Source organism: Plectropomus leopardus, chromosome 8 (assembly GCF_008729295.1).
Source record: "Plectropomus leopardus isolate mb chromosome 8, YSFRI_Pleo_2.0, whole genome shotgun sequence".
NCBI lineage: Eukaryota > Metazoa > Chordata > Actinopteri > Perciformes > Serranidae > Plectropomus > Plectropomus leopardus.
Genome location: NC_056470.1, coordinates 11,353,527 through 11,372,856, shown reverse-complemented (window position 1 = coordinate 11,372,856; position 19,330 = coordinate 11,353,527). Strand labels below are relative to the sequence as shown.

Here is a 19,330-nt window from a genome sequence, read left to right as displayed (position 1 = left end):
CCCCATGTCTCTGCGGCTATTTTAGGCCTTGAGGGCCTGCAGGGTTGGGTGTGTGCGTGAGCATGTTTGGGGGGGGTAACAGGGCTGCTCTCTCTCCGCATGTCTCTAGCTCGCTCTGCCTCTCTCACAGGGCAGTTAGGGTGGGCTAAATCGGAGTATGGACACACACAAACATACTTATTTGAAGGGGGTGGTACTGAGGCGTCCTGCAGTTCCTCAGTGACACACATATGCTCATGTGGCAAAACCTGGAGGTTCACTTTTGATTTCATACGTCAAGGATTTCACTGGAGACATTTATTTGTTATTGGGAGTTTTGCTGGAGATCAGTTGGATTACTTTAGACACTGTGTGGTTCCTGGATATCCTGTGTGGATCTTAAATTTGTCTCATCGCTGCTCCTTTGGGACACGTTTTGGTAATTGGGTGTCTGAGTGTGAGGAGACCGGGTCAACGAGAAGAACAGCAGATTGACAAGAACAAACAGGCAGACAAACATAAAGCGCAACACAGCTTGTGTTTGTGGTGACTGACGGTACGTTGGAAAAGAGGAGCGGTTTTCTTTTTAGAACTATTTGATCCAGTAAAACAGATGTGGTTTGGCTACACAGTGCATTGAGTACAGTTAGATAGCCTGTCTATCAGGTAGTCAGGCAGTTAATCATCCATTTAGTCGTTAGATAGGAGTCTATCCTGTCCTTTGGTCCTTGAGTCAAATTCCAGCAACATTGTGCCTTTGATCAGCAGTCAACTCTATTATTAGCTCTGATAAATCAGCTATTGTCATTACCTGTTTGTCTTCAAGTGGAAATCAAGTTGATCTGTTTTCTCTCACATGATAGACCCTGACATGCCAACCTACTGCTCTGTTTTTACATTAACTACAGAATGTCTTCTAATACTTTCCCTCCTTTCTTTTCAACTTTCAGAACCAACCCATCATATCCACAGCTCTGCCAATTACCAACATGATTTTTGGGATTTAAACTGAAGAAAAACAGATTCAACTAGAACAAATAATTCTATTTATTAATGTAAGGTGACTCTTCTGAAAGCAAGAGATAAGTATTTAGACATAATGTGCTTTTTACAGATCTGACTGTGCACTATCAACACACCACAAAAAGCTGCCAGCTCTTAAAGAATTTACTCAATCTCTCTCTTTTTTTTTTTTGGTCTTATCCAAAATGTATTTTGTGTACCTTACATTCCAATTACAAACTAGCCAATCATAGTCAAAAGCTAGAGCCCAATTCCCTCATATACCATCTCAGTGGATCAGCAGAGTTTCAAAAGCCGCAAAGTTCTTTGTAGAAGTTGCCTTTCGTGACCTTTGGAAGTTAATACAGTGGAAAGCTACATGGCACGGCTTTAAAGATTAATCAGCTTCCAGATATATTCACTGAGATATATTCACATCGTCTGTCCATCGCTCAGAGAGGAGCGAGATGTCGAGGCCTCCGTCCTCCCAGACCACCCCTCAGTCCTACAGGGTCAGCGACAGGGATCTCACCGAGATCGAGCTACACTCTGTGGACTCTATCAACGATCTCCACAGAACACACCCTGAAACACAGCCACAAAGGTACACACACATACACACACCCAATGCAAAACCAAACACCCTCTGGACACAGCCAAAAGGTATACAAACTAACCCCGAACACATTCACAAAGCTGCACAGACACCCTCCAACACACACACACACGCACACACACACACACACACAACACACACACACACTACTACCCCAAACCCAGCCATAATTTTATAGACACACACCCCAAATACATAAATACATTGACACATGCCACTAACACAGCCACAAAGGTACATCCCCCACAAAACAAAAACAAAAACATCACTATGAAGGTACACACACACACATACCCCATACACAGCCATAAATATATAAACACACATGCCAGACATGTAAATACACATTAACACAAGCACAAAGGTACCCACTCACTAACCTCAATCACAGTCATAAATGCATTAACACACACTCTGGTCAAGTAAATACTAACAGCCATAATACTACCACAAAAGGTATATATATATATAATATATATATATATATATATATATACATACACACACACACACACACACACACACACACACACACACACACAAAATCAAAAGTACACCAGCCCACCCAAAAAAAAAAACCTACAAAGGGGCGCACAAAAAACATACATACCTACATACCCCAAAGACAGCCAGCACAAGCACACACCTCAGACATGTAATGTCAGTCATTCACAGGCCCACCCACAGCTACACACACAGGTATACACACACACACGCACACGCGCACACACACACACTGACACTAACTGACTCCCCTGTGTGTGGTTTCAGGGCTGAGGCCTCCTCGTCCTGCTTACTCGCCCTCCTCCAATGGGAATCTTTACTCAAGTGACATGACAGCTGTCAATCAAAGAGGCCGTCCAGTCAGCAGTAAATGGCAGAGTCGTCTACAGGACATGTTGACGCCCAGTTCATCACGAGCCTATGCCATGGGCTGTGCTATCATCACGCTGCTTCTGCTAACAGTGTTACTCATCTTCTACTTTTTGGGTGAGATCTTATTTGTTTATTTTTATTTGATTATTCCACTAATATTTCTTCAATATTTTCTATTTTTCCAGATCTATGAATTACACTTCATTTCAATTTACTTGCAATCTCTCAGCTAAATGTCTATGTCAAGCGTGTCATGTAATCTCTAGAATATTACAAAAATATGTCTGTGAATCAAGGAAGATTTTGCTAAAATCAACGACAAACTGACAGTTTGCCTTCGTGTCTGTTGCTCCTCCAGTCCAGCAGGGCGGCGCAGTCCGGATGCTGACTGAAGCCGTGAGGGAGAAAGAGGAGGCAGCCGTAGAGCTGTCTCTGCTGATCCAAGAACTGCAGGCTCTGAGACACAATCTGACAGCCATGAGAGGAGGGACATAATATGCAGAACACCCAACATGTTTACACAAGCACACTGGACATGAGATACTTTAAAGTAAAACTGTGTTTTACACTGGATTTTTCCTTGAAGAGGAAACACATGTTAAAATGTTTTCATATGTTGTCTGTGTCTCAAGAATAAATGTAACTGTTGAACTATGTGGTTAAGAAGCAGTAGGTTGCTCTGTCTCCTGCTCTGGTTACTGTGTGAAAAGAACTTTTGAATGAGCTTAATTATTCTTTTTTTTGTGATGACACTGCCATTAAAGCACTATGGCTGGTTGGATTAAATGAATGAATGAATATCTCTCTCTCTCAATTTTAAAAACAAATTTTCAGGTTCACTTTTCCCAATTTGGGGCATCTTTTTACCAAGTTGTTCCTTGCCTTTAAAGCTGTGTTTTCATAGGAAATTGAACATTTTGCTTGAGTTTTAAAGGTTTTAAAGCATGTGAAAGACATCTGAACAAAGCCCAAGAAAACCCTCGATCTACTTTTCACAGGGTAAACAAAGTGTTGATTCGCTATCATTGCTCAAAATAATAAGTGACTATAAATTGCACACTATTTTTTAAAAATCTACCAGCTGTTTGTGCTGTCAGTCACTTTGTCTGGGTGGGTGTCAGTGTCATCTATCTCATAAAGTAACATGAAACATAGAACATTAAATGTGACAACATGACTTGAACATGACTTCAACCACCAATTTTAGCATATGTTACTAAATATACAATTATCAGTTACTTAACAGTTCATAAACTGTACAGAATTATTTCATTTTTTTTGTTTGCTGATACAGCTTCTAAAAGGAGCAGATGCATTTTCAGCAGATTTCATATCTGCAAGCCCATTCATTACACTTTGATATTTATGCTTTGACACTGTGCACTGCAGTTAAAACAAGATCCTAATATCCAGTCACAAAACATTCAGAATTAATTAAACAAAACATAAATGAGTTGATGGCTGAGAATGTCTAAGAATGTCTAAGTAATAAATACATTTAAAAGTAGTTAAACTCTGAAGGATTTGCATTTAGAGGGGAAATTAAATCCTTCTTGAAAATATGCAAAACAAATATGATTATTGTGTTTATTTCCTTTAAATTATTTTGACATCACTGCTTTCTTTACTTGACAGTAGAGTTTGTGTTACTTGCTCTTCTCTTTGGTTTCCTCCTCCTTCTTCTTCTGTTGACACTCCTGGCCGGTCCAGCCCGGGTAACACTGACACATGAAGTGGTTGTGGAAAGGTTTGCCACTGGAGAAGGGATTGCTGTCATTGGGGTCAGAGGTCATAGCTGGACCTGAGGAGAACGTGTGACTGGAGCTGGGGCGTCGCCTGACACAGCGTCCTTTGCTGTGGCAAAGTTGGAGGCTGCAGGTCTTCGTGTCCGACCTCAGCGACTGCACAAAGGGACCCAACACAGTGTGGACGTAGTCTCTGAGGAGGATGCACTGATGCTGGGGAGTGGGAGAAGGGGAGAGAGTTACACACAAACAAATACACACACAAATAACTTTCTCACAAACATTACACACCTTGGACTTGGCGAATTTTAGCTCTCCCCACAGCACCACTCCAGCAGCTCCCAGTGCTGCACTCTCCCCCAGTGTGTGCACCAGGTCTGTCTGCACACACACAGATACTCACTATTGGTGTGTGTTTGTGTGGGTGTATATGCATTTATAAGATGCAACAAATCATACCTTATTGAGAAAAGTGAGAGTGTGTGTGAATGCTAGCCTGGCGTAGGGAAGGACCGGTGTGGCCTGATTGGTATTGTTGCCATGGCGCCAAACTGATGCCACCCTCAAAGCCTCCAACAGTCTGTGTCTGAGTGAAGAACAACCATCAGCATCTCCTTTAACAGGGACATGTTATGTTTCTTTACTTATTTTCTGTCATATATATATATATATACATAATGCTTTAATAAACACAGCCTGAGTTTTATATAATGAGGTACACAAATGCAAGTAATCCCTGACTGCAAAATCCTCAGGATTCAGACCATTCTGCATACTCTGTTTCCAACATTTTTTGTCTACTTTCTTCTCATTGTTATTTACTCCAGGAACGCTACTGCCAATTGTTTACATGACACACACTGCTACATGTAGCTACATGCTAACGTGGGGAAACATGTTGGTTGCTGGTGTTAATTTTTACCTACGATTTTGGATCATATTCCTGCTAGAACATGTCTGGTGGCAGAGATCTCTGTTTAGAAGCTTTTATTGGTGATTTTTCATTGTAGAAAGCACCACAATACTCTGTCAGGGCCCTGACACACCAAGCCAATGATTGGCTCTAGTTTTGCTGGCGCTAGTCAGCTATTGTTGCCTGTTATTTATTTTATTACTGGGCTTTTTCAGGACTAAAGCAGACAGGCGCTAAAATGGAGCATCTTACACAGACGATGAATACAGGTGTTTCCAGCAAAGACACTTGTTGTTTTTTGACCAACAAAGCATGTAAATATGTTCTAGTAGAAACCCTAAATACAAGAATTAACCTGAAAATGAGCATAATAGGTCCCCTCTAATCTCTTTTAAAAGCATTTAGCTTAACTGTAGATACATAATAGACAAATAACAGTCATTCTTATAGAGGTGTAATAGGCTGTGTTAATAGTTTGACGTGTGTGAACATTTATTGAGGTCTCTCAGTTCTCCGTACCTGACCATCAGAGCTGCATCTGTGGATCCTGCCAGCCTTTGTGGCAGGTAGATGCTGGGATAGACAGCAGTGGACTGACGCCAGAGCCAGGACAGTCGGTCATTCTGGTTTTTGGTCCCCTTGTGGCAGCGTCCTGTGTAGCTTTTATCTTATCGCACACGTGGAACAAGAAAAGACACAAGTCATTTTTTTGGCATCAGTTATAAAAGATGTCTTAAAAGAGATCACCATATGCAGACATAACAGAGGTCACAAGCCATCAACCAAACTGCTCAACACACAGCTAGTGCTTGTCCTACCTGTTGTCCTCTTCTGCTTATTTAAGCAGGCTGGAAAACCATAAAACCCCCACAGCCCCTTGGGGCGATCTCTGACCATCGACCGCAGTGTCTCCTCCATGAACTTCCGAGCGCACTCCTCAAACTTTTGCCTCGCCAATGACGCCATGGCCCTCTCTGACAAATCCGGTCTCTCCTGTCGCACCAGCAGCTTGGACTGCCTTTGGTACTCCCTCTTGGTTCCAAAGTTGCTCTCCCACAACGGCTGCCACTCCTCCCAGTCAATAACGGCTAAACCGGTGAAGTTTGGCTGCAGCAAGCTTGAAATCTGCGTCGACGCAAGAGAAAGGTGAGCTAAGAGGTCGCTGAGCTGCGGTATCCCTCCGTTGACCTTTGTGCCGCCTCGGGAGAGGTATGGATATTTCCCCAGTCGGTCACGGTAGAAGATTGTCATTTTCTGTCAAATTAAAACATTTAGAAATTACAACCAAGCTCTGCAGCTCTACGATTATTTTTAGCCTCTTAGCTTGTTGTTTTGGTTTTATGGTTTATTTCAGTTTTTGCACTGTCACTATACGGTTTGATCCTGGAAAATGTTTTTTCCTGAAAATACACATCGAACTTTTCCCATTTCCCAGAAAATACAATGACGGGGAAACAGGAAAGAGTAGTTACATCCTATGTGTGAACCAAAATGGCTGATTCATACAAAATGTACGTGTTGCTCCAGAAATGTAAATCTGTACGTCATCCTGCGTGGATGCAATTCTCGGAGTCAGCAGGGATGTAAAACTCAGCAGTAACTTCCTGGTGGCCCATCAGATTCAGCTACTGTGAGCTCTACCATCTAAATTAGGAGCAGATGTTCTTTTAAGTAGTTTGTGGAGCCAAACCAAAGATAAAAGGAGAGTGAATGATGACATATTAGTGGACACAGACTTAATACTTAAGTCATATCACATTTATAAGGTGATAACTTACTTACAGCATTACTCTGTGCATCTGTCTGTTAAGTTCTTCTAAATTTTGACAAAAAATAATGATCATTTTTCCCAAAATATGCTGTCAGTTCATTTCAAAAGCATTGGCCACTTCATACACACAAAATTATTAATTTTTTTTAATCGATGTTAGAATGAATATATTAAATATATTCTCATTCTTTATGCGGATCCAATGAAGCATCACATCCCACTGGTGACATTGTACTTCACCCACGGAAAACAGTCACCTGTCCCTGGAAGCGCTGCTGTCGGTTCTCCACGATATCAAAGCTGCCCAGGTCCAGGTGGATGCTGAAGCGTCTGTGACACTGTTCGGTGGGCATGTTCCACACCACAACAAAGGGCCGCTCCTGCAGGACCGGACCTGCTGCAGCCACAGCGGGCAGCGGGGCGTCAGGGAGGACAGATCCATGGGAGGAGGTTGGTGACAGAGAGGTGCAGGGGAGGGGAGAGAGGAAGAGGAGGAGGAGGAGTAGAAATGGGAGAGGGAGGAGAGACAGCACCATGGCTGCTCACCCACTGACGAGTCCTTCCTGACAGGAGAGAGAAATGGGCCGTGAGATTTATTGATGAGGAGCTTTTCTACATTGGGATAGACTTCTAAATGAATGCATTTACAAGAGTTAAATTAACAGTTAATAGCTTATTGACCATTTTAAGCTTCTATTTTAGGACTAAAAAACCCTATAGATCAGCATAGAACAAGACAAGAGAAATATGTTGAGAAATGTATTTATTTCCAGATTTTTTCATTCATGAAAAAATCACAAGAACTTAAAGGACTTTAAGAAGGCTTTAGTTCTCCAGCAGTTCAACAAGGCACATTTAAACCTCAACTTCAACATTACAGCGTGTCACATGATTTCACAGTAACAGATTAAGACAGCTGCTCAAGGAGCAAAAATAATGTCACTGGGTTGGGTTGTTTGAAAGAAACCAAAATATTTTTTTTTTTTCCTAAATTATCTTCCCTTGGCTTTCACAGTCGACCTCTACATTCAAACAATCCTTGTCACAATCCACCCTCATTCAAAAGATTCCCTCAAAACAAAAGAGCTCATTTCTGTCGTCCCCTCCCCTCGTTGAAAAAGTCAGACTGCATATATTGCTCATTTCAAAATAGTTACTGCTGGCACAAGACACAAAGTTAATCCATTTTTCTGTCTTTGTGACCTGGAGGCTGCAAGTTTCAACATCACACTTGTATAAAATGCCCTTCAGACTGGCTGTCACAGAATCACTGCATACATGAACACCTTATACTGAGATTTAAGGTGACCACAGAGAAACTTCCCCCTGCAGTAGATGAATATGAACATGAGTATGAATAACAGTTTTCTGGTGTCAAACTCTGCACATATGCACCATTCTGCACAGAAGGACTGCAACAGTATGAGATTTTCATGGTACGATAACCGTCTCAGAAACGTGTTCATACAGTTATGATTATGATTATTAGCAGTTACAATGACATTTAGATAAATTACCAGAGGGTTTTATTGGTTGTACAAATGCTTTAGTATAACTGAAACTTTTTTTTTTTTAAATGGAAGTTTGTGTAAAAAGTCTCCTTACTGATAATAAATTAAATAAAATGAGTTTTTTACATCTGGTTACTTTATTTTTTTGATATTGTGGATAAGAAAATGTACATGGTATGATACCTGTCAGTGTTCATACCAAAGCCATATATATACCCTAAAGCTGGTATACTGCTGCAAAGCTACTGCACACTCAAACGTCCAAATGAAGTAACAATAAGCAAAACACCTTTCTGAACTGTGAGGGACAATTTACAATTTGCTAAAGTATTTAATAAAAGGTTCATCTCTTTTAAGAACCCTGTTTTGATTTTTTCATAGTGTTGGTCACCATTTCTATTTGACCCACTGCTTCATTGCAGGAATACACTGGGCCCACTGCACGACCAGTGCACATTAATGTGCAGTTTTGTGCAACAAATTGAAATCAGTTGTTTTAAAGTGAAAGTGAAGGTCAGCACCTCCATCGTCTTTACTTTAAAAAATGTGATTAAAATTAAAGTTATTTAAATCTTGTGCTTTTTGAAAATGTGTGTTTGCTTCTGTGTTTGTCTTGATTGTTTTTATCCCATCAAACAGACTGAGTGTGTCTAAAGGTGTAACAGCAGTGAAAGAATGAGTAAGTGTAGGAGTGTTTTCTGTATTTCTTTGGTTTATGAAAACATTTCAGCTTGTCTAAAGCTTTTTACACTCTGTGTTTTACCACTGCTCATTTTCTGTGTGTCTGACAGACCGATGATGGTGTGTGTGCTTCATAGGTTTTGTATGTGTGTTTCTGTCTTTTAATATTTTTAAAAACATAAAAGTATGTGCATGAGGTCTCGGGTGTTTCTGACTGTGTGTTCTTCAAATGTCTTTGTGCATCCAATAGATGGAAACTCCTCTGGCGTCTCTGTACGGCGTTTCAGTCAGAGTCTGAACTACAAGCTGCCCTGCTGACTGAGGAGGGGGGGGAGGTAGGGAGGAGGAGGTGGTTGAGGGGGAGGGATGGAGGGAGGAGGAGGAGGTGGAGGAGGGATGTAGGGAGGAGGAGGTGGAGGTAAACTAGAAGCTGGAGGTGACCCTACAACACCAGCACCTCCTGGTGGTACTTGAGCATCCATCTTTGTTTGTTTCTGTGTGTTTGTCTCTTCGCTCGGCATTCTGGAGAACCTCAACAGCATCTCCATGGGAACAAACGCCGTCATGGCGCCTGCGTTCTGCACCGGCGTCGACAGCACGTAGCCAAGGTGGGCGTAGAAGTGCTGCTTATCATGAGTTGTCAGGCACAGGCGCTTGAACCCTCTGCTTTTAGCGTAGCGCTCAGTCTCCTCCATGAGAGTCCGGCCGTAGCCCTTCCCTCGCTCCGCCTTGGACACCACCACCGACTCAATGAAAAGGCTGCTGCTGTGACCTACGACCCGGGACAACCTGGCGTGGCCGAGCAACCGCTCTGTCGCTTTGTGGCCCTGCAGGAGAACCAGGCAGACGGGGAACTCTGGACAGGACTTCTGGAGGGAGTGAACTCGTGCAGCCTGGCTCCTCTGCCACTCAGAGTTGATCAGGTCTGCGCAGGGAGCCATGAGGTCCGGACGCCGGTGGATCGGAACCGCACGGATCTTCTCTGGTAGTTCAGAGTCAGCCTGCAGCTTCTCTTTAACTCCATCCAGCGTTGAGATCTCACACACTTTCCTAACACATTGTGTCTGACAGTCTGATGTTGAAACGGGGCGCAGGTTCAGCTCACCTCCGCTCTTTGGGTTGGAATTCGTTGACGTTAACGGTTCAGACCTGTGGTGATCAGGGTTTAACTAAAGTCAGTCGTCATTCAACGCCTGCGGCTAAGTGTAAAAAACATAAATGTTAGAAAATGCTCTGAACATGCAGTTCCTCAGTTCTGCGGTTAGTCTGATCACATCACAGTCTGTGTTACACTACAGGTAGTCGGAGCCAGGAAGAGGTCTGACTGATCAAATATGCAGTCAAACATGACGTCGTTATCTTACAGATGGACTAAACTCTCATAATCTCGAAGGCAGCACACGTGGAGCATCAGATGTGTAGCGTCCTGACAGCTCCTTAGCTTACAGGAGGATAAAACTAGAGTGTTGATCTCACTCTAATCTCTGTCTCTGCTCTCGGTTTCCACTGCGAGCTACTCTGTGCTCCTGCCTCTGTAACAGACTGTCACAGTGTTAGGAAGTGTGTTCCTCGCTCATGGGCACTTATATGATGGATACAGAGGAGGTGGTCAGAGTTAAAAAGTGAGTCATTCATCGCCGTGCAGGTCTGGTGCGACTACAAAGCGACCATCAGTAATAAAACGGCATCTCTAACCTTCAGGTCACCATGTAATAGAGTTCTAAAGTCGGCTTGCAGCTATTTATTCATTTCATTGTTCATCATTTTAATGGTTATTTTCTCCAGTTATGGCTTGGAATGTAAAATTTCAAAAATTGTACCAAATCTCAATTTTTAAACTGCTTGTTCTGTCAGAAAAACAGTTAAAGGTCCAGTGTGTAGGATTTAGCGCCATCCAGTGGTGAGGAAATTTCTACAATGTAGGAGAACAATAGAGTGGTGAAGGGATGACGGATTTTTGTGGGCAGGAAGTAAGCAGCACTGGTTCCCTCGTCAAAAACCTTGTGGGATTTTTGAATGGGATTCACAATTATCACCAAAAATCAGCTCTGTGACGTTTGTGATACTTACATGTTTTGTTCAGCATGATAGCCTCCACAGATGAACACCACTTTAGTGTTTAATGAACCATAAATGAAGTCACCAGAAGTAAAAAGCTATTGTAAGGCTATAAATGAACGACATCGTGGTCACACGACGTTAACATCACCACCACGAATCATTCAACTTCACTGTAAAAACGTGTTAAAACAGTAAACAGTAACAGTAAAATCTATAAGCTGGAGCGTGACTGTTGCTGTAAAGCTGTAAAGCTATAAAGGCGGGCGAGTGGGTTTAATGAGCGTCTGTATCCGGAGTAATGACGTCTGATGTCCCCGACAAACACTGGAGTCCCATTTAGCCACTTTTTAGCAACGTCCTTTCTTAATATGCCTTAAAAGTTCAAAATTTGTGTTTGTACGGACATATTTCATGTTGCAAAGAAAAATGTCGAAATATCTCAAGCCTATGTAAACCACAGACCTTATTTAAGGCATTTTCATGAAAACACATTCAAAAAACCCATAGACTTTAAGACGAGGGAACCGGAAGTGCTAAATGGCTAACGGACTTACGCATTTTAGGACTCACTACTTCACCACTCCATGTTGACCATCCACGATGGTCAACGCAACATGTGAAAATGCATCATGGGAGAGAACCTGCTCCCTATGAAGATATAAAAGAAAAAAACTTATTCTAAGGTAACAAAACAACTATTTTTATTTTCAGGTGATTATACACTGATCAAAAATCTTTCATGAATATTATATACCATTTCTGCCAATAGATGCCCCTAAATCCTACAAACTGGACCTTTAAGAACCCAAAGATATTCTGTGTATCTTAGATGACTGAGAAAACCAGCAAATATTAACTTGGGAAAACTGAGCACCACACAGTGGTGATCACAGATATGATGTGCAGAGTTTGTTTGTAGCTTTTAATCAGCCCACATGTAGAACAAACCAGGCATCCACCCTTTACTTCACACTGTTTTAGATGCCTTTCACAAGTATTTAGACCTTTTAAACCTGACTTAGGTGTTGATTTCCTTAAAAAACATGACAAAAAAATAAAATGAGCAACTTGGTGAGAAATATTCAACAAATTAAAAGAAAAAAAAGTAGATTTAGAAAATTATTTTTGAAAAAGTTAGCGGAAATGTAATCTGTAATAAAATAGTAATTCTCATAAATAGATTACATATAACTACATTTTTAAATTATGTCACAGAATTATATTTCTAAGCACCTTTTCCATGTCTTGTTTGGCTCTTTCTTACTTAAACTTCCTTTTTCTTATTCTTTTGTTCATACCCTTTTTTTCTTTTACAATTTTCAGATAATTTTCGTGGATTTTTTTTTTTTTTTTTACCACTTTACTACTGGAAGTTTTTAGCCATTTCTTTTTTCATGGCTTATTGCTTTCTTCCCATGTTTTTGAACAAATCAAGCCATTTGGACAGGTCTCAGAGAGTTAACATAAATCCTAATTTTACACGTATGTTAGTTGTAAGAATGTTGTTTGACTGATTTCTGCTGCAGATCTTTTTGTGCATTTACTCTTTCAGCGCTGTCATCCTGCTGTCTCATCAGTCTAAATGGGGAAGTCTAATCTAACACATCTCACCACAGCTTTTTGAGAATGCAATGAAGATATAAAGTATTCTGGTTTCTGTTGCATTTTTTCTTTTTTTGCAACTTATTCCGCCTACTCTGTGCTCTATTAATACTCATTTTCTTGATTTAAGTGCATAAAAATGTTCATGAGAAGCGTAAACTCTGATGGATTCATACTGTTCCCTCATAATATATTATGTTACTACATTATGATGTCAAAAATTGGCATTTTAAAGCACAAATTGAGCCATTAGGTTAAGAGGTTACAGCTGTGTTGTGACGGTTAATGTTACCATCGTCACTAAGGCATCAATAACTCTGTTCACGTGTCGAATTCGTGCATTATTTTTTCTGGAGTTAAAACCCTGAAAATACGGTTAAAGATGCAGAAGCACAAAGCTGAGTTCACGTTAAAGCTCTCAAGACACTGAGGCGTTTCTCTATTTCCACTCAGTCCGTTGATGCAAATCATCAATGTTTTCAAAATTGCTGCAGTCCAAATAGTCTGGTATTAAGTTCAGTATTGCAGAAATAAAAAACACACAATAAAAAAAAAAACACCATCAAGTAAAAAACATGAACTCACCAAAAGAGAAAGCCAAAACGCCTGACTGTTAAACTATGGACTTGTTCCTGCGTGCTCAACGCAATTTCACACTCTCACAACATGCACAAAAAAAAAGGGATGTTAGAAAGATGCAACAGGAAACATGCAGTTGACTGATAATCACAAAGGGGATAACGATGGGGCAAAACGCCTGCTGTGATAAAAACATTTTGACCTTCCACTGTACTTATAAGGGCTCATGAGCAAGGCACTGACTCCCTCGCCTTCTCTGCAGCAAAACCTATTTTCCCTAAAAGACATAAGAAAGTGTTTTTATAATGTTATTTATCTAAATATTCCAAATGTAATGTGTTTTCTGTTTTTGTCATTCCCCTTCAGGTAGCCTTGTGTTGGGATAGCATTTAACTCTACGGTCACATTTGGCAAGATCATAGAGGACAATCTAGTATTTCAATGAAACTTCGTATTTTTAGGCTTCACTGGTTTCAAATAAAAAGTAGAATTAAAATAATATATAGTCACAACTGTGCATTGCAATGTGACATTAATTGATTTTTTTATTAAATCCTCAGTTTAAAAATGGTAATTCACGTGTATGTAATTGAGTTGCTCCATTCCAAATATTACAGTATTATATGTATACTTTTGAATTAATAATACACCAACAGCTCATGCGACCGTATTTGGAAATAGGTAACAACCAAAGTATAATGTGGAGACAACATCTTGTTAGATTATCTATAAGCTCAGATATTTCAAATGTCATTTTCTTATACACATCAGGAAAGCCCCGCAGAACAGCAGGGCATCAAAAAATTAAATCTAACTCTTGTTGTTCCTCTCCACGGAAATCTTTAGTAAAAGGCGAAAGATTTATGCGATCTGAAGAGAAACGAGAGTGTATGTTATAATATTGACTGATACCGGAACACACTCGCCGTCTTAGCTTCCTCTGTTAGGTTTCATAAATCAAATTTTTAAGCACAAATCAAGTCAGTTATGTCAGACAAAAAAAGTGTTAACATTGTATGGATAATCGCAGCGCAACGTTTTGAGTGAAATATAAGCAGAGTTACGCGTATACAGTAACTGCTGTAAGCACGCTATGCATCATGGGAAGTCAGCAACCGTTGCCGCGCCTCTACTTTCTAAAACATGTCTTATTCTGCTTTTTATTTGTTTGTTTGTTTTAATACTATTTCTTGTCGATACATATACTAATCGGGTGGTGTTTGTACCAAAGCATGGACGTGAAGTGTTTAAATCGTAATATTAACGGTGCATTTTCCAGTTGCACCCTAAAACTGCACGCAGGCGCATTAAACACTCCAAAGATTACATGTATCAAGAGAGCAATCTCCTTTACTTCCGCCTTTGCGACAATACATAATACATCCATGATTTCAGCTTAGAGTGTTTAATTGACACATAAGAATATTTCTTTCCCTGGAACTTTGTGTGTTTTCAGTTCGACGCAGTGACAAAAATATTCTAAAATAATTACATTTTATTCGGTTTAGAAAATAGTTTTGTAGGCTACACTTTTCTTCAGACGGGAGATATTTTTTTTATGTATTCTCTTGCTCAGGTAAATCTTTGTTACCTCCCTCTAACAAACAGTGGGCAGTAACGTTAAAATATAGGCATATGGTACAGCTAAAGTAAAATACCAAATTCCCCAACTACATCAACTACCCCAAGGTTAAATAACTTGTAGCTTCACCCAACAGGAAACAGCCCTGTGTTTGTGTGCCCTAAAATAAAAACGAGTTCTAAAAGCCTGGCAACATTTTTGTACAGGAAATAATGAGCAAAACCTCTCACTTGAGACATATAACGACTTGGCATTGTTAGGGGCCAAACCACTGTATTATGGACACACTTTATAAACCACTAGCCCTCCTCCCTTCTTGGCATCCGCTTCCATGTAAGGTAAGACTACAAACTGACAGCTGGAAGTCCACAGACTGACTGTGGAAGTGAGTCCAGCATGCTAGCTAACTCACTAGCTTACTTTCAGCTTCAGAAGTGCATGCAGCGCAGTGACATTTGCAAGGTTTTAGGAGGAGCCACAAGTTTACTGTTCATTAGCGAACAAAATGATACATTCTTGTTTCTCACCACACTATAACGTTACCTACATCTTTGGTCTCGCGGCTCGTCGCCGGTACTCGTCCTCGTCCGAATGCGCATGTGTTTGATTTGCAGCTGATCTGCGGTCGGTTTTCGTTCTTGCGAGTCGGCACAACCGCGAATGATCGTCAATGCTAGCTGCTCCAAGATCAGTTTCCAGCAGTCGTGAATGCTGTCTCTTCTGCAACAGGAGGAAATGTTTCTGATCCTCTCACTGATCTAAGCAGTCATGACTGCCACCCCGCGGATGGGAGTGGTATCACATAATATGAGAATATGAGGCTACAAACCTGTTAACCGTTACTGTGGAATAAATTTGAACTGTCCTGCAGAATATAATACAATATATTACATTGCGGTATGTTATATTTACACAATATTTGAATTAAAGGACTTATGTTGACGCTGAAACATAACTTGGTATTTAACTGGAAATGACCCACCTGTGTAGCTTCTTTAAAACAATAATCTACAGTAACTGCTGCCTGAGCTGCTCATCTAGAAGTTGCAAAACCTGCAAAATCTTGAATTTCCTACCTAGAGAAAGTCTGAAAAATGAGAAAGATATACGCAAACAAAAGAACGCCGCATTAAAAAAAACAGTGTAGATGTCTTCAATAGATGTCCATAAACACAGTGAAACACAATTAACAGGATATTTGATTTATTACATCACAAACTGTTGCATTTCAATCATCATTGGGTTCAGTCATCATCTCTGACAGTTAATACAGAATGTTTTGTGCTTAACTATTTCTGTTTACCTCAAGGTCTGATGCATTTCAAGCAGAGGTGTCTATTCAAGTCACGTAACTTGGACCCGAGGCAGCCTCCAGTCACAAATTTAATTATTTTAGACTCAAATTGACAAAATTAAAATATTCTTGAAACTCAACTTGGATTTAAGACCAGTAACTTGTGACTTCACATGGTCTTGAGCCTTTTGGCCGGACAATACTTGATACCTTTCTCTAAACCCAAAGATTAAAAAGTATGTTGCAGTGTCATATGCAACATCAAAGTGCCCTATTTACTATTCACAACAGTCACATTATTCAGCATGACAGGACAAAAACATACAAAGTTCATTCTGTTGTGATACTTTTTTAGTAGCGCTATATGCTGACAGCACGTCAGCAGTACGTTTCTATGATAAAGTTCAGTTGCACTTGTTTTAACGAAGTTGTTAAATAAATATAAAATTGCATTGCATTTGGTGAAGAGTGCATTATGACTTGTTTACGACTCAAAAATCAAAGTTTAGGACTTGAGCACAAAGATTTGAGATTTACTTGTGACTGATTAAAACACTAACTTGGTCCCACCTCTGGTTTCTAGTAGTTATTTGTGTTTGCATAAACAGTTGAAGGATGCATGAGAAATTTCTTTTTTTTTCTAATAAAGTGAAATCTTAACCTTAAGGCTTTTATACTGCAAGGTTATGCATTTGTTATTTTTGTCCATCCTGAGCATGTGTGTAGTAGTACTACATGGTACATGGCTGAATCAGCCAAATAATAGTTAAACCACATTCTGCACTTGTTATCAGAGTTTGAGTAGAAATTCAGAAAGGAGGCAAGATTTTTAACAAAATGTTTGCTTTATTTTTATTTTTTTTTCAATTTTTTTATCCAGGACAACTCATTCGAGAATAATCAATGAGAAATAAGCACTAATGTTTTTCTTAGAACTTTTTTTTGTTTTTACATTTTGTCAGAGATGGATGATGAATTTTTATCAGAATTGGTCAAAGTAAAACAAACAAAAAAAATGAATATATAATAACAATACATTAATAATTAATTCAATACAATGAAGTGTGGCGTCGATGATAGAATAACAATGGCCCAGAAAACGTAGGGTTTTTATTGTTTTCACTGCTTCTTCTGTGGTACTGCAATAATCACCAGCACTAACTCAACTCAATCAACAACAGTAGAGGAAGAAATGGAGCGCGCTCACAAAGTTCTGCACCCCGGCCTCCCAAAGAGGAAACACTTTTTTTTATTTAAATAATATTTTATCAAAGCTTCTGTTTTTTTTATCTTCATAAAACGTTTCTAAAACTTATGTCTTCCTTAAACTTTTCTCTCTTTTTTTTGCATTTTTGATTAATTTTTCCTTTTCAGAGATTTTAAAATTTTTTGTCTCCATTTTACCACAATGTGTCCGTTTTGCAGGTGTGGTTGCCTATGTGTTTTTGAGTGTATGTATCTGTACCCCTGTGTGTGTATTTGCATGTCCATGTGCCCTTTGCTGAGGCTTGGTGGAACAACAATGAGTTGTTTAGGTGCTCATGTGAATGCAAAGCCTGCACATATGGAGCATGATGATGTGTTTTAAAACGTGTATGGAGTCTGTGCGTGTATTCTATGTCCTTACACTGCGGACACTCAGGTCATTGCAGAAAGGACATTCATACTGAGAGGGTGAAGCTGGCTCAAGCAACGGGATGTGTGGCCTTTAGTTTTCTGTGTGTGTGTGTGTGTGTGTGTGTTTGTCTGTGAGCTTATCAAGGAGTGTGGTGAAGTATTATGTGCACGAGGATGAGCAGACTAAGTGAAGTGGGTGTCTCTCAGTGCCTGCATGTGTGTCAATGTAAGTGTGTGAGTGTGTTCATACTGTGTAGGCATTCATGTATTGTTTTGCAGGTGAGCCAAGTACAATTTCTCATGTGTTTGCACACTCTGTGTAAAGCTTGTTATGAGTCTGTATAGCCACTGCATGATGTGAGAGGGGAAACATGTCTGCTTGTGTGTGTGTGTGTGTGTGTGTGTGTGTGTGTGTGTGTGTGTGTGTGTGTGTGTGTGGTAGTAGTAGTAGTAGTAGAAGGCACGGAGGGTGGTGTGGGAGGCTCAGTCTCTCAGGTCCATGCTGGAGCCGAACAGGGCCACCAGCTGCTCCTCATAGTGGGCGATGTTCCTCTTCATGATCTCCTTACAAGAGCCAAGGAGCCGCTCAAATGCCTGCACGTCTATTACTGCACGGAGGGAGACAGACAGAGAGAGAGGGAGACAGAGAGAGATGTTAGGTGTGTCCGTGGAGTTTTTCCCAATCCTCACAGAGCATGCACTGACAAAACACTACAAAATAAATCTAAATAAACCATGAGTGTTTCTCAGTTTGGCCGGTCGTAATCGGGACGCTTGCTGGGGACCTGCTAATTTGTGCTCACCTTTTTCTCTGGTAAATGAGTATACACTATATGAGGGTATTTGTGTGCGGTGTTACCGTAACATGATGTTTTTTCGCCATGTTTTACCAGTGCAGACTGACCTCTGGAGGCACACGATGTACACTACATGCAACACGTCCTCAATACAGCGTACGTTTGTACTTTTGACAGTGTTGAAAATCATCATCCTGATTTCTAAAAACCCTGGCAGACCCCAAGTCTACTTAAAATCCAGACATTCTGGAGGCTTTTACTGGAAGCTGAATTATCCGCAGAGGTCTCTTTCTCTCTACAACACACAAACCATTGATTTAAAGTGGAAAAAAAACGCTAAATAAAGCGGTTTCATGTTAAAAAATAGTGTTTTTCTGATGCTGTTTGGCTTGTTGTGAAGGCGGATGCTAATTACAGTGGCTGACACGAAAAACACAATTCTAGAGTCAGTGTTTGGTTTGTCCGTTCATGGCCACAGTAGAAACACTGGAGATGAAACGAAGCAGCCTCTACTGCTGAGGACCTGCTATAAAAGCAGCTCATTCTAAGGTAACTATTACACAACAGTTCTTATTTTCAGGTCACTTTACACAAAGTAATAAATGCTTATTATATAATATTCCATTCTTGCAAATATATCCCCCTAAATACTACAAACTGGACCTTTTTCTGTCCTTACAGGGCCCCACAGGACCCTTGAAGTC

General features: G+C 40.3%; 4 protein-coding genes and 1 non-coding gene across 7 annotated transcripts in view; 1 reads left to right on the top strand and 4 right to left on the bottom strand.

The window, feature by feature from the left end:
- The first annotated feature begins 1,449 nt into the window (after positions 1-1,449).
- Positions 1,450-2,968, top strand: si:dkey-20d21.12 (uncharacterized protein LOC556245 homolog). Its single transcript, XM_042492238.1, has 3 exons — positions 1,450-1,585; positions 2,369-2,587; positions 2,832-2,968. Exons 2-3 carry the CDS (start codon positions 2,431-2,433, stop codon positions 2,966-2,968), a joined length of 294 nt encoding a protein of 97 aa, XP_042348172.1. The 5' UTR covers positions 1,450-1,585; positions 2,369-2,430.
- hyal3 (hyaluronidase 3) lies at positions 2,831-15,626 on the bottom strand. 2 transcript variants are annotated; one of them, XM_042492237.1, is made up of 7 exons: positions 15,466-15,626; positions 7,160-7,465; positions 5,950-6,385; positions 5,651-5,798; positions 4,678-4,804; positions 4,510-4,599; positions 2,831-4,431 (listed from the first exon to the last, which is right to left on the bottom strand). In XM_042492237.1, exons 2-7 carry the CDS (start codon positions 7,436-7,438, stop codon positions 4,120-4,122), a joined length of 1,392 nt encoding a protein of 463 aa, XP_042348171.1. In that variant the 5' UTR covers positions 7,439-7,465; positions 15,466-15,626; the 3' UTR covers positions 2,831-4,119. The 2 variants fall into 2 exon arrangements, with proteins under 2 accessions (XP_042348171.1, XP_042348170.1); XM_042492236.1 differs by lacking the exon at positions 15,466-15,626 and adding an exon at positions 13,343-13,420.
- Positions 7,676-10,442, bottom strand: LOC121947575 (N-alpha-acetyltransferase 80). The gene is given in 3 exon segments (XM_042492684.1): positions 7,676-9,432; positions 9,435-10,263; positions 10,386-10,442. Coding segments are annotated over 3 exon segments (999 nt in total). The 3' UTR covers positions 7,676-9,319.
- LOC121947606 lies at positions 14,111-14,226 on the bottom strand. The gene has a single exon (XR_006106096.1). It is a non-coding gene; the product is annotated as a U5 spliceosomal RNA (small nuclear RNA).
- Positions 15,627-16,104: 478 nt separating the features above from the next.
- The window catches only part of prkar2aa (protein kinase, cAMP-dependent, regulatory, type II, alpha A), a 55,986-nt gene continuing 52,760 nt past the window's right edge, over positions 16,105-19,330 (bottom strand). For both annotated transcript variants that reach the window (XM_042492589.1, XM_042492590.1), the window contains exon 11: positions 16,105-18,437. In XM_042492589.1, the coding sequence (XP_042348523.1) occupies positions 18,313-18,437 (125 nt within the window). In that variant the 3' untranslated portion in view covers positions 16,105-18,312. The remainder of the gene's footprint in view (positions 18,438-19,330) is intronic.

Bases quoted from the DNA above. Each gene is read 5' to 3' on its own strand.
- si:dkey-20d21.12 (XM_042492238.1), top strand. From the start codon at position 2,431: ATGACAGCTGTCAATCAAAGAGGCCGTCCAGTCAGCAGTAAATGGCAG. The intron at 2,588-2,831 runs GTGAGATCTTAT...TTGCTCCTCCAG, and splicing joins ACTCATCTTCTACTTTTTGG to TCCAGCAGGGCGGCGCAGTC.
- hyal3 (XM_042492237.1), bottom strand. From the start codon at position 7,438: ATGGTGCTGTCTCTCCTCCCTCTCCCATTTCTACTCCTCCTCCTCCTC. The intron at 5,799-5,949 runs GTAGGACAAGCA...GTGTGCGATAAG, and splicing joins TAAGCAGAAGAGGACAACAG to ATAAAAGCTACACAGGACGC. The intron at 4,805-5,650 runs GTACGGAGAACT...TTCTTCACTCAG, and splicing joins GATGCAGCTCTGATGGTCAG to ACACAGACTGTTGGAGGCTT.